Consider the following 27,654-nt stretch of genomic DNA (forward strand, 5'->3'; position numbering starts at 1 on the left):
ACATACTTTCAGATACAAAGCCATTACTATAGTGATTGCAATTTGTCTTCTTTTTCGGGGTATCAGTAGCTGAAGGACAATTGTTAATTAAGCGTGAGATCATTACCGATTATGATGAGTTGGAAGAGGATGGAGAAACTGAAGTTGCCCAGATTCAGTACAAAGCACTTCTTTGCTATTATTCCGGTACTGTCATGGCATTTGACACTGTTCTAGATAAAATTAGGCAAAATAATCAAAATTTGCATATAATGAAAAATAGGTTTATGTTTGTTTTGTGTTGAAATTGATGATAAAAGAGGCAATTAAGCATTACAGAGTAAACAAAAACTCAAAGCCCATAACAAAGGACAAAAGGATTATAAGAACACAACAAAATTAATCATGTAAAATCAGAATTCGAACAAATACATAAATTAAAAACGGAAATAACACCACAAATCTTGATGGGTGCTTCGAGCTCCAACAAAATTTGGCTGTCACTCTCTAGAAACAACACAAAGTTTCTTGATTTCTTAGCAAGTTTACCAGGGCCCCCTTCACCTTCAACCGACCTACGAATTATAATATAATAACATATTGCTTCGTCTTTTATGATGATAAATCAATAAAGACGTGTATGAATTATCAGAAAATCGTTGAAAGGAAAGATGGGTTTGTGGGTTCTTGTAATAAAGATTGAAAGAGAATATGTAACAATCTAACTTCGTCTGATAAAACATTGTGATCGGAGGGAAGCATCAACACACGAATATAGGAAGAAGAAGAAGAAGAAGAAGAAGAGTGTGTGCTATCGGAGGGAAGAAGCATGTCAGAAGGAGGAAGAAGAGTGTGTATGTCATTTAAAGTGAATCTAGAACTTTCTCTTTTCTTTAATATCAGTAAATTAAAAAAGAAAAAAGGAATAATTAATAATGTATATATTTTGCAGTGGATGGATAAATATCATCCATGGAAATATCAATTCTCGTTTTCATACGGTAAAATACCCTAGAAAGACTACAACATATATTTCCTGAAATCCTATTCAAGATAACAAAATATAAGGATCAAGCATTAAAAATTATCCAAGATTAGAAGTGTGATGTTCTTGATGATTTTGCAAGTACATGAAAAAGAAATATGATCTCTTAGCATTAATATACAACTTCAAAAATGGAAGGTCGTCGACTACAATTTCCCATTAATACAATTTAAACCATGAAATATCTTCTACAATATAATTGTTATATTGATGTTAATTGTTATGTCAATTTTCAACTTTCAACTAGAATGATGATATATTGTAAAATTAAGAAAAAGGTGTCGACTACAATTTCCCATCATGCACACACCCTTCCTTGTGTGCGGTTTGAACCGTACTTACTCTTGCTACGACTGTTTACTCTCTGTGTGTTATTTCTTATCTTGGGCTGGTTTAAAACTTGTATTGGGCTACAAAACCCATAAATGAAATAAATCAATGTGAGTATTTATTGTTGTATTTTTGTTTAATTTGTATTATTTCTAGAGAATGAATAAAATATGACAAGTATTTAATTTTTTGGGTTTATATTTGTTCAAGTGATGAAACAAATCCGTTGTAGGACTTTTTTTGTATTAATATTGAAGTTATATATATATATATATATATATATATATATATATATATATATATATATATATATATATATATATATATATATATATATATATATATATATATATATATATATATATATATATATATATATATATATATATAAAGTTAAATGAAATTTGAAGTTTTTATTTAAATTAAATTAAATTTTCTAAAAAAAGTATGACACCACACCTAGTAATATAGTGTAATGGTTTTTTTTTTAATTAATGAAATCTTTTGTTTTTAATTAAAACTAAAAAATTTAATTATTTAAAAAATCCTTTCTAATAAATAATGGTTTTTTTGCCACTTGTCACAATCTCATTCAATTTGTTAAATGTCATTTTATGGTTATTTTGAATTAATTTTCTTTCCACATATCATTTTATGAGTTTTTTTTTATATTTTATTAAATTCCACATAATATTTTTAATATAATTATTATAATAAATGTAGTAATAAATGGATATTAATTTTACTAATAAATTTTACCTTTTAATTTCAAAATTCCCAAAATTAAAACTTATTAGTTTATTTTGTTTATTTATTTAAATTTAAAAGATAAAAAAATCAATTTTAATAATTCATTATTTTTCTTATTTTCTTATAAATCCAAAGTTCTCAAATATTTAAACTTTTATATTTAATTTTTTTTAATTAACATATGTAATACATAGGTCTTACACCTACTAAATAAATAAAGAAATGTGGCACCACTCATTGGGTGTGGTATGAAACCACATTTTCATGATAAATGCTGATGTGTGACAAAATGAGAGATTGCGAGACTATTCTAAATTCCAAAGATGTCTTATTCTTAACTTTGGATTATGGTGAGTGGGGACGTATTAGATGGGCACAAAATGGGAAACACATGAAGCTTTAAGAAAAGGTGTCTAAATTCCAAAGATGTCTTATTCTTAACTTTGGACTATGGTGAGTGGGGACGTATTAAATGGGCACAAAATGAGAAACACAAATTGATGCAAGTTGGGAGTTTTAGTGTGAAAGCTTACTATTTTAGTCACAGAAGACATCACATCTTGTAGCCAAACTGTTGCAAGGACTTCCACTTGAGAACACATAGACCTAGAAGACACGTATATATAATGGAGTCTCGAGAACACCGATGATATAAGTTTCTAACCTTTTCAGTTGGACATTTAAAATGAATCCCGTTATCTTTTTTGCCTCCCTTCTCTCTTGTTTACTTTACGTACACTCTACTAGAGACCACAACATTTCCATGTCTATCTGCCCAGAGAGTTTCAGTTGCCCAAATCCAAATTTTGCCTCATTCAAGTACCCGTTTTATAATAATGCCACTGACGACAAGCAATGTGGGTTGATCCAGGTCAACTGTACTTTGAATGGCGGGATAATTCAACTTGGAAGAGACTCATATGAGATTATTGGCAAGTATGTGTCTGAATCGGTCGTATCTATCCGTAATCTAACGTTTGAAAGACTTGTGAATAATAGCAGTTGTGGGGCACTTATGGATAATTTCACTTCTCCAAGTCCTCTTTTGTATTCCATCTCAATCGTATCCTTCATCACTCTCTACAAATGCACAAACAATACCAATTATACTGCTCAAACCGATGCTTATTTTGGCGGATCTAATTACCATAGATACAACACATGCAAAAACCACAAATTCTACTATAAGTATAGTATAAGTGATACAACAGTTCCAAGCGATCTCCCACCTACATGTCAAGTAATACGCCTACCCGTCAAATTAGTGCGAGGGCCAGAAGACAATAAAGGAATTAACGAAACCGACATATTTTCTTTTCTCTCCCCTCGCTTCTCTATTTATTTTCATTTGTCACCTTCCTGCCATAAGTGTCACCAGGAAGGCGGCCAGTGTAACACTCTCCGTGAACATGTTCTGTGTCTAGACGCCAAAAAGGGTACACCAAATATAAATCGTCTATAAGCATATTCGTAAAATAAAATTTTCATGTCTTATCTTTTGTTGTTTACTTGCAGAAGAAAAAACAGGCAGAAAACTGACACGAATCCTAAGTAATATATCTCCTTGATTGAATGCAACATCAATAGATATATAAATGCACAATCACATATATATATATATATATATATATATATATATATATATATATATATATATATATATATATATATATATATATATATATATATATATATATATACATGTAGGAATTTGTACCTGATGCTATTTCCTTGTCTTGCTCTAGTTCTTGCTGGATCTGCCTTCATCCTCATGCTGTTTCTTGTCATCTTCATAATCTGGTGTCTGTACAAGCGCAACCCTATTTCATATTGCACATCAAAGAACAAATCTCCAATCATTGAAGATCAGGTTTTCTTCTTTGGCGTCTCGGTTTTCTCCTACAAGGATCTTGAGGATGCCACTAGAAATTTTGACCCTGCTCTAGAACTAGGGAATGGAGGTTTTGGAGTTGTTTACTATGGTGAGAACTTTACACCTGGTAATAAATTAATCCCTAAAATTTACATGCTATTTCTTGAGGTTATTCAAATTTGATCTTTCTGAAAAAGGTAAACTTCAAGATGGGCGAGAAGTTGCAGTGAAAAGACTTTATGAGCATAACTATAAGCGACTTCAGCAATTCATGAATGAGGTTCAAATCCTCACCAGATTACGCCACCCTAACCTTGTTGTGCTGTATGGTTGCACGTCTCGTCAAAGCCATGAACTTCTTCTTGTGTATGAGTACATTTCCAATGGCACACTTGCTGACCACATCCATGGAGAACAAGCAAATTCAAGCTTACTAGCATGGCCATTACGGATGAATATCGCCATTGAAACTGCCAGATCTCTAGTGTACCTCCATGCCTCTGAAATCATTCACCGAGATGTCAAGACTAGTAACATTCTCCTTGATCACAATTTCAGTGCCAAAGTAGCAGATTTTGGGCTCTCAAGGCTCTTACCAAATGATGTCACTCATGTGTCTACAGCTCCTCAGGGGACCCCAGGTTACTTGGATCCTCAATATCATCATCATTACCAATTAACAGAAAAGAGTGATGTTTACAGCTTTGGAGTGGTCTTGATCGAGCTTATATCATCCATGGTGGCTGTTGATTTAAGTAGGACTCAAGACGATATCAGTTTGGTTAATCTGGCTTTAAACAGGATCCAAAGATGTGCGTTAGATCAATTGATCGACCCGGTTTTAGGATCCGATTCAGATCCTGAAGTCATGAGGATGGTTACATCAGTAGCAGAGTTGGCTTTTCGGTGTTTACAGTTTTATTCGGAAATGAGGCCTACAATGAATGAGGTGTTGGATGTGTTGGTGGATATTCAATCGCAGGGTAGAATAGATGTTGATGACAGCATCAGAGAGTTGGAAGAAGTAAAAACGCCACCTCTGTCTGAAAACAATGATAAGACGGTTGTGTTGAAAGATTTTCTACCTTCGCCAGTCTCCATCACCGGTGAATGGCATAGCAATAGCACCGTGTCAACTACACTAAACGTCAGATAGAATGCAATTCCAATCTCGAAAGACAGAAACACAATGTAGTGTTGGTTGGTGAACCACCCGGTCCCTAAAACCCTAGATAACTCTTGAGATGTAAAACCCACAAAAATTACAAAATTGAGCCATTAAGATGTTTTTATTGTTGGAAATGGTATACAACATACGCTAATACTAATATTAATATTTAATTAATAGTAGGGTTTTTTTTATTTCTTTTTAGTTACACACGAGGACATATGTAATAAACAATTTATATGAATGTTTTACAAGGACATATGCAATAAACAATTTACATGAATGTTTTACAAGGTTTAGTTTGTTAATTCATTAAGTGTTTAATTAATTAATAGAAACTCAAAGATTTAACGATTTAAGTGTAAAATTTTGAAAATCAAATTTTATTTGGATAATTACCAAACATATGGATAATTACTTAAAAATAACAAAGTAGGTATCACATAAGAACCCTAATCACTCCCCTCTAACTAGAGAGTCATAGGACCAGTTTTTATGATGAGGTTTTCACTAATCAACTTTATGACATCTACATTATATTGAACTTCATAGAGTTCAATGGATTATCACATTATTTTTTACATTTTATATAATTTTATCAACTTTTTCTCTATAATGCATTAAACTTTTCAAAGTTCAATGGAAAATTACAAAAGCTAATTTATAATAAATATTTAAGAATTAAAACATTTTCCTTTTCCTATTAAAGAGTTCAATGATCATTGAACTTCATATCCATTGGATGGCAAACTGACATCTTACTATGGTAGAGTTTAATCTATTGAATAACAAATAGACTTGTGATCATATTTATGTAACGACCCGTCTCTGGTATGATGATTCCATAGTATTTATTTTTGAAGTTTGCAAGAAGGACTCGGCGAGTTCATAGCTTGACTCGCCGAGTAGGGACGGGATTTCGAGCACGTGTTAGCTGGCGACTCGGCGAGTCTGTCTGTCTGAAAGAAACCCTAAATCCCCGGGTTGCCCACTATTTAAGCCACCTTATAGCCCCAATCTCTCCTCCTTCACCCTCAGAGAGCTGTGAGAAAACCCTAATTCGTTCTTGAGTGATTTAAGTGATCTTGTGTGCATTTGTGAAGGCTTGAAGAAGGAGAAGAAGAAAGGAACAAGGAAAAGAGGTGTAGAGCAAAGATTCAAGGGCAAATCAGAGTTCCTTGAGGTACTCTTCGGATTTCCTTCCCTTTTATGCTTTAAAACCCCATTAGAACTCTTCTAGATCTAGTTTGATGCTTTTCTCAAGCCTTATGATGGTATGGATGCCCTATTAGGTCGAGATATCCTTAGATCTGTTCATTTAGGAGTTGTAGAGCCCGGATCTATTGTCTTTTGTTGATTCCTTGTATGAAGACCCTAGATCTAGCCTTCTCTTTATGATTTTGAGCTATTTTATCTTCATGGATGCATATGGGCACGTAAAGATAGAATCTTTACGTGCTAATCGAGTTAAGGGAGTCCAGGTCTATAAGTTTTATGCACTGGATTCAAGCAGAATCGAGTTTTGAGTTGTTGCATGCAAGCGACTCGGCGAGTCTGAAGAACGACTCGGCGAGTCGAGTCGAGAGTCCCCGATTTTCCCTTTTCGAGTGATGCCGAGTAGGACCAGTGAGTGGTAGAGTGGACTCAGCGAGTTTGAGGTTAGACTCAGTAATGGAGGGACTCGGCGAGTTGTTCATACAACTCAGCGAGTCCAAGGCAATCTTCTTAGCTCGAAGAACAACTCGTCGAGTTGTTCATATGACTCGGCGAGTCAGATGCAGATTGCCTAAGTTTTTGATTCAAAAGAGAACTCGTCGAGTTGATGCCATACTCGACGAGTAGCAGCGAGTAGGGTCGAGGAGTGAGAATAGGAACTCGTCGAGTTGGCGGCCCAACTCGGCGAGTCAGGTCAACTGTGGGTTGACTTTGACCAGGAGAGTTGACTTTGACCAAGGGTAAAAGAGTCATTTTACCCCAGTGCAGTGTTTAGCATTGATTGAGTGTGTTTATGGACTTGTAGCCGGGGAGATACCGGAGCAGTAGCAGATAGCTTCCAGAGCCATACACACAGCAGCTAGTTCACGAGGTGAGTTTCCTTCCAGTAGGATCAGGGTCTAAGGCCACAATGCCGGCCCGTTCAGTTAGTAGTAGTTTCAGGACTCCGGTCCAATACAGTAGTTAGTATGTTTGATGCCTTCGTGGCTCAGACAGGATGTATGTGTTTATGCTATGTTCAGTCAGTTAGCTTCGGACTTCGGTCCGATGGAGGGGACAAGGTCCCGGTCAGTCAGCTTCAGACTTCGGTCCGATGGAGGGGACAAGGTCCCAGTCAGTTAGCTTCGGACTTTGGTCCGATGGAGGGGAAAAGGTCCCGGTTAGTCAGCTTCGGACTTCGGTCCGATGGAGGGGACAAGGTCCCAGTCAGTCAGCTTCGGACATCGGTCCGATGACGGGGACAAGGTCCCAGTCAGTCAGCTTCGGACTTCGGTCCGATGGAGGGGGCAAGGCCCTAGTATGTGCTTTATATGTTCTTGTATGGTATGCGGTAGTTTGGGGGAGCTCACTAAGCTTCGTGCTTACAGTTTCAGTTTTGGTTTCAGGTACTTCCGCAAGCAAAGGGAAGAGCTCGGGATGATGGCATCGCACACACCACAGCTTCAGCTTTTATCCTGGGAGTTGATTCAGTTTTTGATTTTGATATGATATAGATATGATACAGTTTTCCCTACAGTGTTTTTATTATGTTTGAGATACATCACGTATGGTTTTATGATATGACACTCAGATTATGGTTTTTGGTTATATTGAAAAATGAAATTTTTGGGTCGTTTCAATTTAACTCACCATTGTGGATGTTCTTACATACAACTATCCTTTCCGATTATCTCAATGTCAAAATGATCCATGGATCGTGGCGCGACATTCTAAATCACGGTGTGATTTTAGATCAAAAAGCTAAAGCGTTTAGGTTTTTGTAACACCTGTTGTCACGTATTTTCATTTTCAGTCCCTTATGTTTTAAAAGTTTGCAAAATATGTCCTTACAATGGGCGTACAAAGCCATACGCCAGGCATAAGTCAATACTCTGTGGCGGGCAGTGACGGAGCTTGAACATTCGAGTTGGGGGGACCGAAAGTAAAATATGTATAAAAAGTGGAGAACAGGGGGGCACAGTCAAATTTTTTAGATTAAGGTCTAATATGTAAAAAATTTAAAAGTAAACGACTAATTCTGGAAAAAAAAACAGGGGGGGGGGGCACAACCCTCCCTTGCCCTTATGAAGATTTGTCCCTAGTGGCGAGTCAAAATATGAGTACGCTTGGCGTACATGTGTGTACGCCGGGTGTATTCGTGCTTTCCTAAACCCTAATCTCTTGGGTTATGACCCCTATTTAAGCATCATAATCCCTCTTGGACCTTCTTATGATCAGCCCCTATATCCTCCAAACCCTAAAATCGAACCCTAGCTTCTTTAAATGAGATTTGAAGTTTGAAAGTGATTCTTGAGTGTTCTTGATAAAGAAGAAAGATCATTCAAGAGGTAGTGGTGCATTCTAGCTTTTAGATTCAGAATCTCTATCTCCTTATCCACCTTTTAAGGTATAAAGTTCAAACCTTGGAGCTTATTTTAATAGATGTTGTTTAGCCTTGCATTTTAGTTCATTTTGTCCTAAGGCATTTGATCTTTGTGAGTATGAAATACTTCGGATATTATAAGATATCCTTTCATACGTTTTAAGGTGTTTAGAGTCATAAAAATGTTAGCTTGGCCCTTTCCTTTCTCCCATGCAAGAGTTATGGAGTCTTTGGTGAGGTGAAATGTTAGCGTTTTAGGTTTTAGCTCTTTATAGCCATGCAAAGGCTCAAAATCATAGACTTTATGGATTAATATGTTTATTTATGGTCAGATCTGAAGTTTGAATAAAGATCCTATTGATTAAGACCTTAAAAATGTAGTGTTGGAACATGTTGCATACACTTAGCGTACTTCTAGCTACGCTAAACATAGCGAGTTGTGAACCTGCCTCCTCCTGCCCAACGCTCTACACCAAGCATGGAGATGTGTACGCCCCATGTATGATCATCGTTGACCTTCATTGACTTTTGAGCAAGTGTGCCTTTTTACAAGTTGTGAGGGTTTTGGATCTTGGGAGGGGTAAAATTGTCTTATGCCCGATTTATGGATTACACTTGGCTTGGGATTAGTGAAGTATGAAAATTTCCTTATGCAACATCCATAAAAATCACAATAAATTTAAACTTTTTAAAACAACTCCAAATCATAGAATGATTACAAAATCATTGTTTTCAAAGTATTGTTCCATATCAGAGTATCTAATAAATTAAAAGTACATAAAACAGAGGATGTGTATGGTCACGCCTTCGCCTTCCCGCTATCATCTGAAGTACCTGAAACCACAACTAAAAACTATAAGCCAAAGCTTAGTAAGTTCCCCCCAAATACCAACACATAAACAGATAACATACACAATAACAACATGTACCGCGTCCACAGCTAAAAGATTGGATTACCCATGAGCCCATAACATTAGTCTGGCTTGCCCTTTGGCCAACAGCTTATGTTTGGCTTGCTCCTTGACCAAATCAATCACCGGACTGAAATACCCTCAAGCCCTCAGTATGAGTCTGACATACTGTGACATCCCCATTTTCACGGTCAGAAAAGACCGATTTTGTTTATGCTTTATGAAAATCAGAGTACCTCTTTTAATAAAAATGTTGCGGAATTTGTTCCCAGCAAAACATGATAAATACGTTGTCAAAGCATTTACGAAGAAAAGTATTTTTATTCATTTTAAAACATTTGGGATGTCATCGTCAATACAGAAACATAAGCATAAACAGAACTTACATTCATTATCACTAGTGATTTATATCTCCTAATCTCTCAGTGTAATGTGACTTCATAACAACACATGTGATATAAATAAACTGAATGGGTCAGGTTGGGAAACCTGGTGAGTACATAGGGTTTTCAACCCACAATAATATATTTATTATGTTTAAACAATTGAGCAATCAACCCAATTACCCATCCCCATTATCTTCTTTATCCTTAAGGATCTACCCTAAAAATCAGCTATTCATCGTTCATTTATTCTTAAGGATCATCCTAAGGAATCGGCACGAAGTCCATCGTTGCCACGGTTTATACAACAGGCACCAAGTCTGCATAGTCGCCAGGGGTTAGGCATCAAGTCTGCATGATCGCCAATGTTTACACAACGGGCACTAAGTCTACATAGTCGCCAGGGTTTAGACATCAAGTCTGCATGATTGCCAAGGTTTAGGCACCAAGTCTGCATGGTCGCCAAGGTTTAGAGTACACCGGGTGAACACATCGTTCACAACACCTATAGGTTGCGAGCCTGCTAGTGTTCCACGGGACAGTCTAGAATAGTCCGTGGTTGTCATCCATACTCTGCTGAATGACGGGGCCATCGTTTGGGAAAAGGCTTCTCACATCGTCCACCTCTCACCCTCACCTCGTGGTCTATAACACCTATCAGCTCATCATCAAACTCATATTCCATCTATTACATCTACCCATGTCTTACCCCAACATTATCATAGATATAAAATACATATACAGTTTAAATCATTTAAAACATGTATAATATCGTTCATCCAGCATAGACATCAAGTATTCAGATAATATGCACACATAGCATGTAATTTATATAAAAATACTTCATATCTATGTGTAAGATGAAAGTAACTATGCACTCACCTGAGAAGGTGGTGACTCGGTACTCGGACAACGCTTCGTTTACTTTAAAATAGTTTCCTTCGACGAAACCTAGTATTATTACCACTAGATTTTAGTCTAATATTTACCGTGACTAATTATTAGTCTTATTATTATTATTATTATTATTATTATTATTATTATTATTATTATTATTATTATTATTATTATTATTATATAAGTGTTTAAACAATATTTTCTAACCACTATGTACAGACAGGGGCCAGACATAAAACACCGGAGGGCAGGACCATTTTGGCGTATAGCACTTCTGAAATCCACAACCTTATGCGACCCTTTAAACCAGATTTCCTGTACCGTGAGTAGTTAAAAATATACTATAACAACACTTATATAAGTCATAATAATAGTTCAAATATTTATTATAAGGTCATAATAATAATAATATTAATTTTAAATATAAGCTATATTAAAATAGGGTAAGCATAACTTACTTACAAGGGGATTTTAGCTAGGAGTCGGGCTTTGTAGGGGCAGAACTTCGTCACTGAATCTTTCTAAGAAAGATTCGTGCAGCGCTTCAGTACTCACCTTACTATACTAAAAACTACAGAAAAAGAAGTCGAATCACGAGGGACCGAAATGCTTAGGGGATAAGGAGAGAAAGACTATTGAATCAAGAGAATGGTGCAAGAAATATGAGAGCTCAATGCTCTTATTTATACTAATTGAATTTTCATAAACTACCCTCCATAATTACTTAGTGACCTTTTAGTTATATAAACAACTAAACACCCTCTATAATACTATTTTAAATGGATTTAATGATATTTGTACTAAACTAATGTCGAAAGAACTCAACATTAGTCTTATAATGACCGCATCGTCGATACCTTTCTAATGATATATATATATATATATATATATATATATATATATATATATATGATTTATACTTTATTTTAATACATAAATATGCTATTATAATTTGTAACTCGTTCATACAAACTCCATTTTTGACGTTCTTTATATCCACGCGTAGGTGGAGATGTACTCTATAACTTTCATTTAGACTCTGTCGGCTAATTTTGACTTTATTTTTAAAGTTATATTTTTAACAGGCCGGGACAGAATTAGTCCGTTAAAATCTCATAACTTCTTCATCCGATGTCCATTTTCGTCTATCTTTTTATCGTTACGCTACTAATAATGAGATCTTCGATTCCCGTTTAGGTTGTGTCGGCTAAAAACCGCTCGATCTGATACTCAAACTTCGGGCTGCACACCGCTAAACCGAAACTTCGAAAAATCATAACTTCCTCATAAGAAGTCATATTTGGGCATTCTTTTTATGGATGCTCTCAGGATAACATATTCTACGACTTTCATTTAGATTACTAAGGCTAAAAGAAGCTCTACCATAAATTCACTATTTACGTCTTCGCGGTGTCGTGCCGGCTCCGTCGCTAAACTTCGACAGGTCATAACTTCTTCGTTATAACTCGGTTTTCGGCGCTCTTTATATGTACGGAACCCTTGAGACATATTCTACAACTTGGTTAAGGTTATTTATTCTAAATAATCTTTTGTCGAGAAGTCATTTTCGACCCCTATTATCTCTAAATTGACTAGCCCGAATCTACGGGCGTTACACCTACCACCCGGTCCTCAACTCGTATCTGGAATGCTCACAATCCCCCAATATGAGTCTGGAATGACCTACCTGACCCTCAGCTCATATTTGGAATGTTCCATGGGTTTTTGGCTACAACACGAAGTAGTACAGCCTCATCCCAACCGAATACGTCGACATATAATAGATAATAAACATATAAAGATAATCATGCATACATAATCATAGGTAGTCCTACAGTTCGACCAGACTAACATATCGACAATTAGCTTAATCATGCATATCTATTCCATACTCAGAATATCAATTAATAACAGGATATCAAACCAATGGGTCGGCCTTGGTCCCTTCGACCCGTACGTACGGTGAGGAAAACTCACATTACAAACCGAACAAAAGTTGATGAGGTCTCAACTCTGAATCTTATCTCAACCATCACCTATCCAACCAAATGACTAATCTTAATCAAAATCCCAAAATACCCCTTAAGTCAAACTTGGTCAAAGTCAAAGTCAAACTTGTCAAATCAACTAAGTCAACCCAGCCGAGTCAACTCCACCGAGTCAATCTACAGTGAGTACATAGTGTGTACTCGAGTGTTGACCACCATTGGGGTGGTTGACCTCGTACGCGGGGTGTACTCTAGAAGCCTAAAATCTCAATAAGAGCTTAATGGCTTAAGCTCTCACGTCCATCTTTCAGATCCATGGCTAAAATATCCTCAAGAGTCATAAAGTTTCCAACTTTATGACTTTGAATGTCCATTAAGTGCTTAGATCAACTTCTTAATCTATTAAGACCTTCTAAATGATGTGTGGAGCAAAACCAACCATTTGGAACCCATTTTTATGAGTCATAACCCTTCTAAAGGTCTGAAAAGACAACTTAATAGGTCAAGAACATGCTATGTTCATGATGTTGGAATAGGTGTCTAAGCCTATAACTATAATTGGTATGTACTTGACCTGAGAGTAGCATCGTCCATATGGGTTGCATTCATGAGAACAATCTGATATGATGGATATTTAAGAAAGAGGTTATTTATGATTTATTAATATATTAAAAGTATAATATAGGAGAAATCATATTATTTAATTAGTATTGATCAGGAATTGATTTGGAATTGATTTAGTGATCAAAAGAGACTAATTAAATTAACAAGGACTATTTATGTAAATTAGTGATACATATGGTTTGGGCTATTGATCCATGATGGGCTAAGTTTATGTGAGAGTCCATGAAGAGTTAGTCCACATGAGTTATGGATCATAAGCCTAAGTGTAAGAATTAGGGTTTACATGAGACTCTTGGAGTTCCACACTATATATATATATATATATATATATATATATATATATATATATATATATATATATATATATATATATATATATATATATATATATATAACCCCTTAGTCAAAATCGGACACAAAAGTGTTATAAGAAGCATATAGCCGATTTTAGGTTGCTCCTAACCTCTCTCTCAAGTTCTCTAATTGTTGGTGGTGTTTTGTGAAGCATTTGAGGCATCACACTTGAGGTGCTAAGCTCTTAAAGTCCAAGTAACACAAGCTACATAAAAGAGGTAATAATCCAACTAGTTTTTATGATTCATATATCACATTTGTATACTAGTTAGGCTCCATGCTTTGGAAAAACAATATTGCATGTATAATTTGATGGGTTTTGAGCATTCTAACACTCCTATGGTGTATTGCAACCCTATAACCTTTTGATCTATGTTTTCTCTATTATATATGCAAATATTCAATATTCTAAGGTTTTATCCTAACTAGCAAAATATGAAGCAACTATACTACAAAAACCTAGTTAGATAACATACCTTTTGATGAAGCTTGAAGTCTTGAACTTTAAGAGCTTAGCCCCAATAGTAACTTTAGGTTGTCACTTTCTGGACCACTCAACACTCTTGGAATAAACTGTACCAATCTACTAAGAATTACATCAGTACCCTTATATGTAGGAAACTATACTTCCATATCTAATTATAGGATTTGGAATTTTAGCTTTTGGAGTTCTAATGAATTTATTATGATTTTTTCAAGACAATGCATGAAATCTGTGACAGCATGGAACAACCTGAGAAGATTGCTAATTTTTGTAACACTCTAAAAATTTCAAACAATTTAAATTTTTCAAAAACAACCCGGTTTCATAAAGCTATTACAAAAAGGTTTTCAATACAATTATTATTAGAGTCTTCCCAGAACCACATCATAAAACATAATCATGAGGAGCGGTATGATCACGCATTTGCCTTGCCACGGTCTCCTAAAGAACCTGAAAAACAATAAACCACAACTATAAGCCCGAAAGCTTAGTGAGATACCCCCAAAATACCAACCACATATATCATACACGCACAACATGCCATATCATAACAGAACACAGAACAGCCATGCACTTCGGGTGTACTGTGTGACTGGTCCGCCGCACCGGCCTTCAGTCCACCTGGTCCACCCTCCGAATCTAGCCATATACATTGAGTCTACAATGTGATTGGTCCGCCCGCACCAGGCCTTCAATCCACATGGTCCACTCTCTGAGTCTACAATATGACCGGTCCGCCCGCACTGGGCCTTTAGTCGGCCTGGTCCACTCTCCGAGCCTCGGCACGTCTGGTCCGCTCTCTTGGGGCCTACAATCTATCCGGACTGCTCGCTGGGCCTTCGGGATAACCGGTCCGCCCTGGGTATGTTGGCCTACAGTACAAAGCAAGACCCGCCTCAACCCAACCCCAGTCCAACAACCATGTGCACATAACCATACAATCATATAACAATTCACATCCAATCAAACCGATCTAGCAGATCACATAACATACTCTAAACAGGATACCGACCTAACAGGTCACTAGCATAGCATTATCCTATTTACCAGGATACCGACCTTAACCAAGTCTCTAACATATACCATCCTAACTACCAGGATGCAAACATAGCAAAACAACATCATAACAACGATACCCGGATTACAATCCGATAAAGGGCCGGCCTTGGTGCCTTAGACCCTGTTAATATAGTGAGGATAACTCACCTCGCAACTGCCAACTGAAAAGATAAGACCGAGATGCTCCAACCACTGACACGATCTCCACCACTGGCCAACACCAACACTCAAAAGGAAGCTCCACAGAAGAGAAATCTGAATCCTAGCAAAGCCCCTTGCTCCAAGCCTCTTAACTCTCCAAGATCTCTTCCAAAATCTCTTCTCCAAGGTTCAAATGCTCTCAAAACTCTCACAAACGCGCATTAGGGTTTTCTGGACTTCAAGAGAGGGTAAAGAGGCTGGGGAGAGGGTATAATGTCCTTTATATAGGGCTCATCCTCCGAAATTAGGGTTTTCTCCATACAGCACCAACTCGCTGAGTCCAGCCGCCGACTCGCCGGGTTGGCCACTTAACACGCGACCAAAATCGCGAACCTACTCGCCGAGTCCACCCATGGACTCGCCGAGTTGCTCTTTCACATTTACACTTTGAACCCTGAACTTGCACTCCTGAACTCGGGATGTTACAATTTTACCCTTCAAGGAGTTGGAATTTCGAAATGTGATTCAAAGTTTGAAGAAACTAGACAAACTAAGATTTCCAGAAAACTAAGTCTCATGATTTTTAGATGTTCTTATTGACTTGCACGAATTTTAGAAGTTGGAGGACAGATTTGGGAAAATTGATCATAATAGCTTTTAAATCACTTTTGGTGTTCTATTAACGACTTAATGGTTAAGCCTTAAGTTTATCACTTTTTATATGATTGTTGATTGTTTATTAGGCTATTAAGATATGAAATTCAATTTAACCTAAGGTCCTTAATGCTTGGCTTAATGAGGGTTCAAAGTTAAAGACTTTCACATAAAATGCTACTTTTTCATTGAGGCATTTCATTGAACACTTGGTGTTCATAAAAAATCTATACAAATAATATGTCTGGATCAGAATGCCTATGTCAAAATATATTAACAAATTCCCAGTTAATATTGATATTATAATCTATAAATCATTCAGTATTAATATTATCACCTCTAAATGAATTAAATATTATATACTAAATAAAAAACTAATAGTTTATAGAATGCTAGATGTAGGGAGGGTTTTCTTTTTCTTACCTGCTGCTGAGAAGAAACAGAAAACGAAGAAAGAAAGTCAATATATCACTCTTCCTCTTCATTGAACATTAGCACCCTTTTTCTCTAGATATCTCTCTTTTTCTATTTTTTACTTTTTGTGCCACGCTGTAGAAGATAGAAGAACAACTGCGATTTAGGGCACTGCTTAAGGGCATGAAATTCTCATTCATTTTTAGTGAATTGTTGGAACACTTTGAGATCAGGGGAGGAGATGATTTTGAAAAGTTGTTATGCTTGTTGATGGTACCGGAAGCACAGTTGAGAATGTCAGACCGATAGTAGATCGCCCAACGACATTACCATAGAGTTGTGGCATACATTCACACACAATTTTACAAGGTGAAAATCCATGAGTTGAGAACTGTGGAACTAGATCAACAAAGAAGATTTGGTGACATTTAGCTATAGATCCGATGGAACTATATCTTATGGCCTGTGAACCGATATCGTTGTGATGATTTAAAAAATGTTCTCAAATGTTCTCACGGGAAAAATGTTCTCATTGGAACATAACTCTCTCTCTCTCTCTCTCTCTATATATATATATATATATATATATATATATATATATATATATAATTTAGTTTACTGAAAATTTCATTTATCATAGTTCTAGGAACAATAACTTTTTTATGATAAGAATTTTGCCACAAATGTTTCAAGAGTTGATACTTTTGGTTCCCTATTTTCCTCAAATCATTATTCACACACTAAATTTTTCATGATTCAGAATTTAGCCACAAATGTTTTAAGAGTTTGCCACTTTTGGTCCCTGTTATTTACCAAATGCGACCCCTAAAGTTTGTGTCATATTATCGAAACCACAACCAAGTATACATTTTGGAATATATTTCGATAAAATAAACCACAACCAAGTAATGAAAATATAAACAAAGGTAAACTTTTTTAGTAATGTAGGAATGTTAAGCATGTTACATTTCCAACATCGATGTATTATGTTTCTTAAGAATGTTATAAAAAAATATGTTTGCATTATTATCATTTTAGAAACGTCGTGACATTTAGAAATTTCAATCAAGTGTCCATAGATTTCGCTATACTTATTCGAACCAAGACAATGACGTGAGTTTTTTTATTGGTATTTAATTATGATATGTTAACGAGGTATAAAATGTGAAGGATTGTTTTTTTATTCTTAATATATATAAGGCTATGTCATAAAAAACATTAAGTTTGGCGTAAAATGTCGGTTTTACGCTCTGACAGAATTTAGGTTTGTTTATGTCGCAAACTTTCTAAAAAAAGTTCAATTTTACCATTTTTACAGGCTGAGCAGGTCATATATAAAGGTGGCGAGCCACATGTGCGTTGAATAGGTCGGAACTGCTGATGTGTCCGCCATATGTGTGCTAACTGTGTTGCTGCATCTTTTATTATAAAAATTCTAAAGGAGGAAAGAAAATGAGATTGTCTAGAATCAAATTCACAAACCCCGAATCTTACTATTAGGGTAGAAAGCTTCTTATGTTTAACATCTTGAACAAATGATATATAATGTAGGTTACTGAAATATATAAAATACAATTTAGATTATTATTATTATTATTATTATTATTATTATTATTATTAGTGTATACATACATTTTTATTTATGTTTTTACAGGTATAAATATATTTATAAAGGTACATAATATGTTTTTAAGTTTAAAAATATTTTAAAGGTATTTATAATTTTGAAAGTGTATGTAGACCTTTATAAACATATTTTTATAATGAAAATTGTATTTATAAAGTAAAAATATATTTATTTATATTTAATAATCATAACAATATGTTTTAAAAGGTATTTATATATTTAAAATTGTACTTATAAACTTCAAAAATATTTTTACAATTAAGAACATATTTATATATATTTGAAAGAGTATTTGCAGATTTGAGAACATATTTATATATTTAGTTGTAAAAATATCTTTCTAAGTGTATAAATAGACCAAATATATATTTTTAAATTTAAAAATATTTTTAATTATATGAATAGATTCTAAATATATAAGTACCTTTAAAATGTATTTCTACTTACAAAAATAAAAAAAATATACGTATTTGTATTAACAATATGAAAAATACATATTTATATTCAAAATACTAAGAAAAAAAATAAGTATTTATATTGGGAATATAAAAAAATTATATTGAAAATACGATAAATAGAAATACATGTTCAATATATGAATAATATGAAAATTTTGTATTTATATAATATATAAGCTATTAGATTACTATATGTTTAAATTTCAACGAGTATCGACACAAATCCATTGCTAGTTTAGTGGAAATGAGGCTATGTGGTTTAGCTAGATACCTAGGTTCGCAACTTGTTTTTACTAAAGTAATTAACTTTTTGGTATGTTCACGTCTGGGTAATTATCGTTTTTTTTACACATCTAGTTAACGAACTTGTTGAAGGTGTTTATATCTAGGATGCAACCTGTTACAGCAGGTTATAATGGTCATATGTAATGAACAAAATGAAAAGTAAGAGTAAATTACACAAATGGTCCCTATGGTTTGCGGAAATTTGTGTTTTTGGTCAGCTTATTTTTTTTAACTCGAATGGTCCTTACTGTTTATTTTTGTTGCGCGTTTGGTCTCTGTGTTACCTAAAACGACTATTGTGCTCTTATTAATTTATTTTTTATTTAATTTCTTATTTATGTATTTATTTTTTATATATTTAAAAAAATTAATAGACCTCACATATCTGTATCTCCTCACCATCCCATCTCTCATCTCCCTCAACTTTGATTTATTTTCCATCTTTAGTGATATCAACGTCTTCACCATCTCTTCTTTTTTCGGTCCTTCAACTGTCTCTTCATCTTTAGTAGATTGTGGTGTTGATTCAACGGAGGTAAAAGAACGAAATAAAAAGAGATGGTGAATATGTTAATATCACTAAAGATAAAAAATAAATAGAAGTTGAGGAGAATGAGAGATGAGATGGTAAGGAGATACAAATATGTGGGGTCTATTAATTTTTTTTAAATATATAAAAAATAAATACATAAATAAGAAAGTTAATTAAAAAATAAATTAATAAGGGCACAATAGTCTTGCTATGTAAGACAAGGACCAAACATGCAACAAAAATAAACAGTAGGGACCATCCGAATTAAAAAAAATAAGTTAGGGACCAAAAACACAAATTCCACCAAACCACAGGGACCATTCGTGTAATTTACTCTTACAACAGGTTATAATGATCATATGTGAACACTTTCAACAAGTTTGTTACTTAGATGTGTACAAAAAAAAGATAATTACCCAGATATGAACATACCGAATAGTTAATTACCTTAGTAAGTCATTTTCCCTCTAAATTATGATTTTTTTTTTGGATAAAACCGGTATTTTTCGCCAAAAGACTTTTTGTGATATTATCTTTATCTCTATTTATAATATAAATGACTAATTTTTACATTTTTAGAAAAAAGAGCATGCTGACATGCCTTATGCATGTCAGCCATAGATACTTATGACCGACTTCTAAATTATGGTTTTTTTAAGAGAAAATGACTAAAATAGCCATTTACACTAATTACATTACAAAAATAGCAAAAAAAAAAAAAAACCGAAGTTGCAAAAATAACCATGAATTTCGCAGATGGAATAATCCATCTGCGAAATGGGCTTTCCATCTGCGAATGTATAAGCAGCTAAAGCACAACTGTGCTTTAACTGCTTGTACATTCGCAGGTGGTTTATTTTTTTTTTTTATTTTTTTTCTCTATATATATTGAAATTGTAGGGTAAATTCGCAGATGGAATAACCCCCTCCTGCGATTTACTCTGATTCCGTCTGTGAAATTGCGGTTATTTTTTAATTTTTTAATTATTTATTTATTTATTTATTTATTTTAAGTTTAACTATGAAATCAATTGGTTTGTAGCTCGGTTATATCTAAACGTACATCAACAACATCAACATAATGCCCGTAAACATGTTTTTTTTCATTTTTTTGACTTGAATTTTTTTTCTTTTTAGTTTTATCTACCACACGCCTATTCATAACTTTAACTTCTTGTTCGGCAACATTATTTCGTAGTCAAACCAATTGATTTCATAGTCAAACTAAAAAAAATAAAAAAATAAATAAAATAAAATAAAAAATAACCGCAATTTCACAGATGGAATAAGAGTAAATCGCAGATGGGGCTATTCCATCTGCAATTTCAATATATATAGAGAAAAATAAAATAAAATAAACCACCTGCGAATGTACAAACAGCTAAAACACAATTATGCTTTAGCTGCTTGTACTTTCGCAGATGGAAAGCCCATTTCGCAGATGAGACTATTCCATCTGCGAAATTCATTGTTATTTTTGCAACTTCGGTTTTTTATTATTATTTTTGTAATGTAATTAATGTAAATGACTATTTTTGTCATTTTTTCTCTTTTTTTTTTTTTTTAGATAAAATTGATATTTACCACAAAAGGTTTTTTATGAAATTATCTTTATTCTTTTATTCCTATTTATAATGACTTTTAAAGAGTGTAAAGAGAGGTTTTTCTGAAAATTTCAAATAACTGACTGTCATACGCTGACTTGAAGAAAAATTAGAAGTGGCGACTGTGGCGTCGGATATGCTCAGAGACATATCTCTTTCGATACCTTCAATTCCATGGAAGTACATGAATTGAAGTATGAATTTGCTTATTATCGAGGAATTCTAAAATAAGTGCAATTTTTGAAGCTACTAGTCGATGGTATACATTAATGATCTCATCAAAACTTTATATACTTAGGGCGTAGAAGCGATGGATAAATTTAACAGAAATCTGTCCTATGTTCTTATACGATTCTTCATCTCCAATCTATCTGATGCTTAGTGTAGTTGATCCAGTGCTATCGCTATGCCATTCACCAGTAACGGACACCGGCGAAGGCGGGAAGTTTTTCAACAAAACCGTCGTATCAGTGTTTTCCGACCGAGTTGGCGGTTTTAGGGTTTTCGACTCTTCAGCATCTATTCTCCCCTGGGCTTGAATATCCTCCAACACGTCCAACACCTCATTCATTGTAGGCCTCATTTCTGAATAAAACTGTAAACACTGAAAAGCCAACTCTGCTACTGATGTAACCATCCTCATGACTTCACGATCTGAATCGGATCCTAAAACCGGGTCGATCAATTGATCTAACGCACATCTTTGGATCTTGTTTAAAGCCAGATTAGCCAAACTAATCTCGTCTTGAGACCTATTTAAATCAACAGCCACCATCGATGATATCAGTTCGATCAAGACCACTCCAAAGCTGTAAACATCACTCTTATCTGTTAATTGGTAACGATGGTGATATTGGGGATCCAAATATCCTGGGGTTCCTTGAGGAGCTGTAGACACGTGATTGACATCATCTGGTAAGAGCCTTGAGAGCCCAAAATCTGCTACCTTCGCACTAAAATTATGATCAAGAAGAATGTTACTAGTCTTAACATCTCGGTGTATGATTTCAGAGGCATGAAGGTACACTAGAGCTCTGGCAGTTTCAATGGCAATGTTCATCCGTAATGGCCATGGTAGTAAGCTTGCATTTGCTCGGTTTCCATGGAGGTGATCAGCAAGTGTCCCATTGGAAATGTACTCACACACAAGGAGAAGTTCATGGCTTTGTCTAGAAGTGCAACCATAGAGCACCACAAGGTTGGGGTGGCGTAATCTGGTGAGGATTCTAACCTCATTCACAAATTGTTGTACTCTTTTGTAGTTGTGCTCGTAGAGTTTCTTCACTGCAACTTCTCTCCCATCTTGGAGTTTACCTTTTTATAGAAAGATCAGATTTGATGAATAACTTAAGTGAAAATAAACACCCCTCAATATTCTTAACAAGTGTAAAGCTCTCACCATAGTAAACAGCTCCAAAACCTCCATTCCCTAATTCCCGAGTTGGATCAAAATGTCTGGTGGCATCTTCGAGTTCAGTGTAGGAGAAAACAGAGGCGCCATGGAAGAGAGTACTCCCATCTTCAGCGTTTGGTGATTTGTCTTTTGATGAGAAATAGGAAAAAGGGTTTGTCTTGTAGCGGCCCCATGTTATGAAGATGACAAGAAAGAGTATGAGGATGAAGGAGGATCCTGCAACACCTTTAGATACAAATTCTTTCATTTATGTGTATTTATGTATTTATATATTTGGTAGTAATGCATTCAATCCAATATGTAATATTACCTAGAGTCAGCTTAAGTTTTCTGCGTTGTTTTTCTGCCACAACCAAACAACAGAAGATTAAACAAAAAAACCAATTTCATGAATACATATGAAAGGAATATGAAAAAAAAAAAGTTGTAAATACCCTTTTTGGCATCCAAACACTGAAACAATCCATTGTGAATATTACACTGGCCATCTTCCTGATGACACTTATGACAGGGAGTTGACAAGTTAAATGAAACAGAGAACGTGGAACCAAGAATAGAAAATATGTTGGTAGTGTCAGGTACTTGAGGATCATTTGGCCCTCGAAATTTCACAGGAAGCTGTATTACTTGACATGTAGGCGGAAGATCAGGTAGAAATTCTGCATAGCTGATCATTGAATAATCATAGTAGAAATCATGATCATTGCATCTGTCGTATCCACTATAATTATGTTGTTGAAAGTATTTTGAGGCATTTATAGAATTGGTATGATTTGTACATTTGTAGAGAGTGATGAAGGGTAGGATTGAAATCGAATACAAAAGAGGACTCGGAGAAGTGAAGTTATACGCAAGTGCCTCGCACTTTGTCTCATTTACAAGTCTTTCAAACGTTTTGTTATGGATCATGACCAGAGGATCTGACACATACTTGGAAACAATCTCATGTGACTCTCCTCCAATTTCAATTTCCCCACCATATGATGTACAGTTGACCTTGATCAACCCACAATTGGTGTCAGTGGTATTATAAAATGGGTACGTGAATGGGGAAAAATTTGGGCAAATGAAATCTTTTGGGCAGATAGATTTGGAAATGTTGTGGTCTGTAGCAGAGTGAAGAAAAGGCAAACAAGAGAGAAGAACAGAGGCAAAAAAGATGGCCAGAATCATTTCACAAATGTTGTTGAGACTCTCCAAACATAATTATGTATTTACATATATATCTTTTAGGTCTATTTTTTCTTTACAGAAAGTCTTTGGTACGGTTGGGCTAAAAGAGGTTAAATGAGGTCTGATGTGACTACCATTTAAGAATCTTTTAGCTTTTCACACTCACAAACTCAACTTGCCCTCACGTGTATGACAAAAACATAGAAAATTCTGTCACTTTTATAATTTTCTCTTCATTGAGCACCACTATCAAGACTTTCGAGTCCCAGATTCTTCTCCTCCATTAATCCTTAACCCCTTTGAAACATCAAAAAGTTGACTTGGAAAGTTTCATGTGGTTTCCTCTTCATCCCATCTAATACTTTTCAACTGCCATAATTCAAACTTACCAACAAGACATCTTTGTAAGTTAGACACCGTTTTATTAAATTTCCAATATTAAATCATCAAAGAAGAAAGTGTAGACATAACGTCAGAATGTGTATGTGGAATATCCGTAGGAATATATACTTTTTTCACGGACAGAAATAGTCGCCATGGAACGGTGAAAATGGTATGAAATTGTTGGTAAACAAGAAACAAAAAACATTTTGAAGGAAACAACCCACTGGAAGAAAATTATCAAGGTAATATAAGTGTTCACTTTATTTGAATTTTTGCAGCATCATGAAAATATAAATAAATTAAGCTGTTTTACCATGTGGAAACCCAGGCAGTTACCTGAAGTTTCTATAAAGACCAAGTCTTTTAAATAAGTGGACGGAAATTTTGATCAAAATTTCCTTTATGGATCAAGACTTGACTAACACGCTCATTGACTTTTGTTGTTCATTAGTCACATGTAATTATCAACATTTAGTTTAGATTTATTTACCTGCGTATTATCTGAATATACCAAACATCATATGGATTAAGGCTTTTTGGCTTAGTTTTTCAGGTCCGGGGTTGATACCCCCCACCCCCCTCTGGTACGCCTCTCTCCCTGTTATTGACAACCCCACCTGTACCAAATGCATAAAGGGACTCTTCTGTCACTTAATCCATTAAGTTGAAAAGTAACATTTATAGCTGTCCCAATTAAATCGAAAAGAAATAGGAACTTAATGTTAATTACATTCCTTTTCATGAGCTCACAATAACACAAATATTTAGGGCATAGAAACGATTGGAAAAATTGAACAAAAACCACACGGAGTTAATGAATATGCACAGTGATCGTATGTTGTGATGCCATCTATCTGACAGGGAGTGTAGTTGATGCAGTGCTAGAGCTATGTCATTCACTAGTGATGGAGACTGGCGAACGCAGGAAATCTTTCAACAAAACCGTCTTATCACTGGCTTCCGAAGGAGGTGGTGGTTTTATTTTTTCCATATCTGTGATACTTTCATCAGCATCAATTCTCCCTGGGGATTGAATATCCTCCAACAAATCAAGCACCTCATTCATCGTAGGCCTCATTTCTGAATAATATTGTAAACACTGAAAAGCCAACTCTGCCACTGATGTTATCATCCTCATGGTTTCAGCATCTGAATCGGATCCTAGATCAGGATCGATCAATTGATCTAACGCACATCTTTGGATCTTGTTCAAAGCCAGATTAGCCAAACTAATCTCGTCATCAGACCTATTTAAGTCGACAGCCCTCATCGATGATATTAGTTCAATCAAGACCACTCCAAAGCTGTAAACATCACTCTTATCTGTTAATTGGTAACGATTGTGATATTGGGGATCCAAATATCCTGGTGTTCCCTGAGGAGCTGTAGACACATGCGTGACATCATTTGGTAACAGCCTCGAGAGTCCAAAATCTGCTACCTTGGCACTGAAATTCTGATCAAGGAGAATGTTACTCGTCTTGACATCTCGGTGTATGATTTCAGAGGCATGAAGGTACACTAATGCTCTCGCAGCTTCAATGGCGATGTTCATTCTTAACGGCCATGTCAGCAATCTTTGATTTGCTTGTTTCCCATGGAGGTGATCAGAAACAGTTCCATTGGAGATGTACTCGTACACAAGGAGAAGTTCATGGCTTTGTCGAGAGGTGCAACCATAGAGCACCACAAGGTTGGGGTGGCGTAAACCAGTGAGGATTCTAACCTCATTCACAAACTGTTGGACTCGTTTGTAGTTGTGCTCATAAAGTCTCTTCACTGCTACTTCTCTTCCATCTTGTAGTTTACCATAGTAAACAGCTCCAAAACCTCCATTCCCTAGTTCCTTAGAATGTTCGAAATTTTGGGTGGCGTCTTCAAGCTCTGTGTAGGAGAAAACTGAGACGCCATAGAAAAGACTCCCATCTTCAACTATTGGTGATTTGTCCTTTGATGAGAAACAAGAAAAAGAGCTCTTCTTGTAGCGATGCCAAATTATGAAGATGACAAGAAAGAGGATGAAGGCTGATCCAGGAAAAACTAGAGCAAGAAAATGCAACACCTTCAGGTACAAATTCCTACATGTATGTGTGTGTATGTATTTATATATTTAGTAGTGATTCATTAGATGAAATAGGTATATTACCTAAGATTAGTTTCAATTTTTTGAATGGTTTTCCTGCAGCAACCAAACAACAAAAGATAAGTCATATATATTATAAAAAATAAAACAATTCACATGTAGAGAATAAGGTGGAAAGGAAAAGGAAAGAAATAGTGTAAATACCCTTTTTGGCGTCTTTACACAGAAACGGTCTATTAATAACATCAACATGGCACATACCCCCTTCCTTGTCACATTTATTGCAGGAGATTGAAGTAAAACAAATAGGGAATTCAGAAGTTAGAAGAGAAAATATGTTGGTCTCGTTAAGTACTTTATAGTCACCTGGCTCTCCCAGTTTCACAGGCAGCCATATTACTTGACATGTAGGCGGCAGATCACCTGGAACTGTTGTATTGCTGATTAAATACTTGTAGTAGAAATTGTAACCTTCAAATCCGTTGTATCTATGGTAATTTGATCGGTGAAAATAAGCCTCGGTTTGTGCATTATTATTGGAATTGTTTGTGCATTTGTAGAGAGTGATGAAGGTTACGAGTGAAATGGAATACAAATGAGGACTTGGAGAAGTGAAATTATCCATAAGTGCCTTACAATCTTTTTCATTCACAAGTTTTTCAAAGCTTCTATTATGGACTAGGACACAAGGTTCAGACCCAAGCTGGCTACCAATCTTATATGAGTCTTCTCCAAGTTGAATGCTCCCACCATTTGAAGTACAATTGACCTTGATCAACCCGCATTGTTTGTCATCAGTGGCATTATAAAATGGGTACTTGAATGGGGCTAATTTCGGGCAACTGAAACTTTCAGGGCAGATAGACATAGAAGTGTTGTGGTCTGTAGCAGAGTAAACGAAAGACAAACAAGAGAGAAGAATGGAGGAAAGAATAAATATGAGAATCATTTTAAATGTACAAAAGAAAAGCTTAGACAATTATTCTTCCATGTGTTCTTTAGACTCTGCTATATAAATGACTGTGCATACACATACACATACACATACACATATATAATATCTCTCTCTCTCTCTCTCTTCTACCAGACTACTATTAGAGGAAGTCGTTGCAAAACTTAGGCTAAAAGAGGTGATATGAGGTCTTATGTGACCAGCATTTACGAAGCTTTCACACTCAAAGACACAACTTGCCCCAATTTATAATCCAAAGACATAGAAATTCTGTCACTTTTGCAATTTTCTCCTTATTGATAAAGACCATCAAGACTTTTAAGTCACCCACTCTTGTCTCTTCTTCTCCATCCATCTTTAACCCCTTTCAAATGCCATAACATAAGTTGGAAAGTTTCATGTGGTTCCAATTTTATGCCTAGATAATCTACGTTTACGCATATCACATCTTTAGAATCAACAATCATTTCTTAAATTTCCAGTATATCACAGCATCCTAGAAGAACGTATA

The 27,654-nt window shown here is 35.2% G+C and overlaps 3 protein-coding genes across 3 annotated transcripts; 1 reads left to right on the forward strand and 2 right to left on the reverse strand.

Moving 5' to 3' along the window:
- The first annotated feature begins 2,789 nt into the window (after positions 1-2,789).
- LOC111907581 (LEAF RUST 10 DISEASE-RESISTANCE LOCUS RECEPTOR-LIKE PROTEIN KINASE-like 1.1) lies at positions 2,790-5,369 on the forward strand. The gene is made up of 4 exons (XM_023903388.2): positions 2,790-3,540; positions 3,620-3,655; positions 3,850-4,086; positions 4,175-5,369. The coding sequence occupies exons 1-4, from the start codon at positions 2,790-2,792 to the stop codon at positions 5,131-5,133; spliced, it is 1,983 nt and encodes a 660-aa protein (XP_023759156.1). The 3' UTR covers positions 5,134-5,369.
- A 16,005-nt stretch (positions 5,370-21,374) lies between these two features.
- LOC111907582 (LEAF RUST 10 DISEASE-RESISTANCE LOCUS RECEPTOR-LIKE PROTEIN KINASE-like 1.1) lies at positions 21,375-23,724 on the reverse strand. Its single transcript, XM_023903389.2, has 4 exons — positions 22,986-23,724; positions 22,862-22,894; positions 22,537-22,776; positions 21,375-22,451 (listed from the first exon to the last, which is right to left on the reverse strand). The coding sequence occupies exons 1-4, from the start codon at positions 23,722-23,724 to the stop codon at positions 21,505-21,507; spliced, it is 1,959 nt and encodes a 652-aa protein (XP_023759157.1). The 3' UTR covers positions 21,375-21,504.
- A 1,077-nt stretch (positions 23,725-24,801) lies between these two features.
- LOC111907584 (LEAF RUST 10 DISEASE-RESISTANCE LOCUS RECEPTOR-LIKE PROTEIN KINASE-like 1.1) lies at positions 24,802-27,140 on the reverse strand. The gene is made up of 3 exons (XM_023903390.2): positions 26,396-27,140; positions 26,255-26,287; positions 24,802-26,148 (listed from the first exon to the last, which is right to left on the reverse strand). Exons 1-3 carry the CDS (start codon positions 27,138-27,140, stop codon positions 25,001-25,003), a joined length of 1,926 nt encoding a protein of 641 aa, XP_023759158.1. The 3' UTR covers positions 24,802-25,000.
- Positions 27,141-27,654: the final 514 nt, after the last annotated feature.

This window comes from Lactuca sativa, chromosome 3 (assembly GCF_002870075.4).
Source record: "Lactuca sativa cultivar Salinas chromosome 3, Lsat_Salinas_v11, whole genome shotgun sequence".
Taxonomy (NCBI): Eukaryota; Viridiplantae; Streptophyta; class Magnoliopsida; order Asterales; family Asteraceae; genus Lactuca; species Lactuca sativa.

Excerpts from the sequence above, each read along its gene's own strand:
- LOC111907584 (XM_023903390.2), bottom strand. The coding sequence starts at position 27,140 with ATGATTCTCATATTTATTCTTTCCTCCATTCTTCTCTCTTGTTTGTCT. Across the intron at positions 26,288-26,395 it reads GTGTAAAGACGCCAAAAAGG|GAAAACCATTCAAAAAATTG; the intron begins GTATTTACACTA and ends TGGTTGCTGCAG. Across the intron at positions 26,149-26,254 it reads AAAATTGAAACTAATCTTAG|TTTTTCCTGGATCAGCCTTC; the intron begins GTAATATACCTA and ends TTCTTGCTCTAG.
- LOC111907581 (XM_023903388.2), top strand. The coding sequence starts at position 2,790 with ATGAATCCCGTTATCTTTTTTGCCTCCCTTCTCTCTTGTTTACTTTAC. Across the intron at positions 3,541-3,619 it reads GTGTCTAGACGCCAAAAAGG|AAGAAAAAACAGGCAGAAAA; the intron begins GTACACCAAATA and ends GTTTACTTGCAG. Across the intron at positions 3,656-3,849 it reads AAAACTGACACGAATCCTAA|TTCTTGCTGGATCTGCCTTC; the intron begins GTAATATATCTC and ends GTCTTGCTCTAG.
- LOC111907582 (XM_023903389.2), bottom strand. The coding sequence starts at position 23,724 with ATGATTCTGGCCATCTTTTTTGCCTCTGTTCTTCTCTCTTGTTTGCCT. Across the intron at positions 22,777-22,861 it reads AAAACTTAAGCTGACTCTAG|GTGTTGCAGGATCCTCCTTC; the intron begins GTAATATTACAT and ends TTGTATCTAAAG. Across the intron at positions 22,452-22,536 it reads TTTTGGAGCTGTTTACTATG|GTAAACTCCAAGATGGGAGA; the intron begins GTGAGAGCTTTA and ends TTCTATAAAAAG.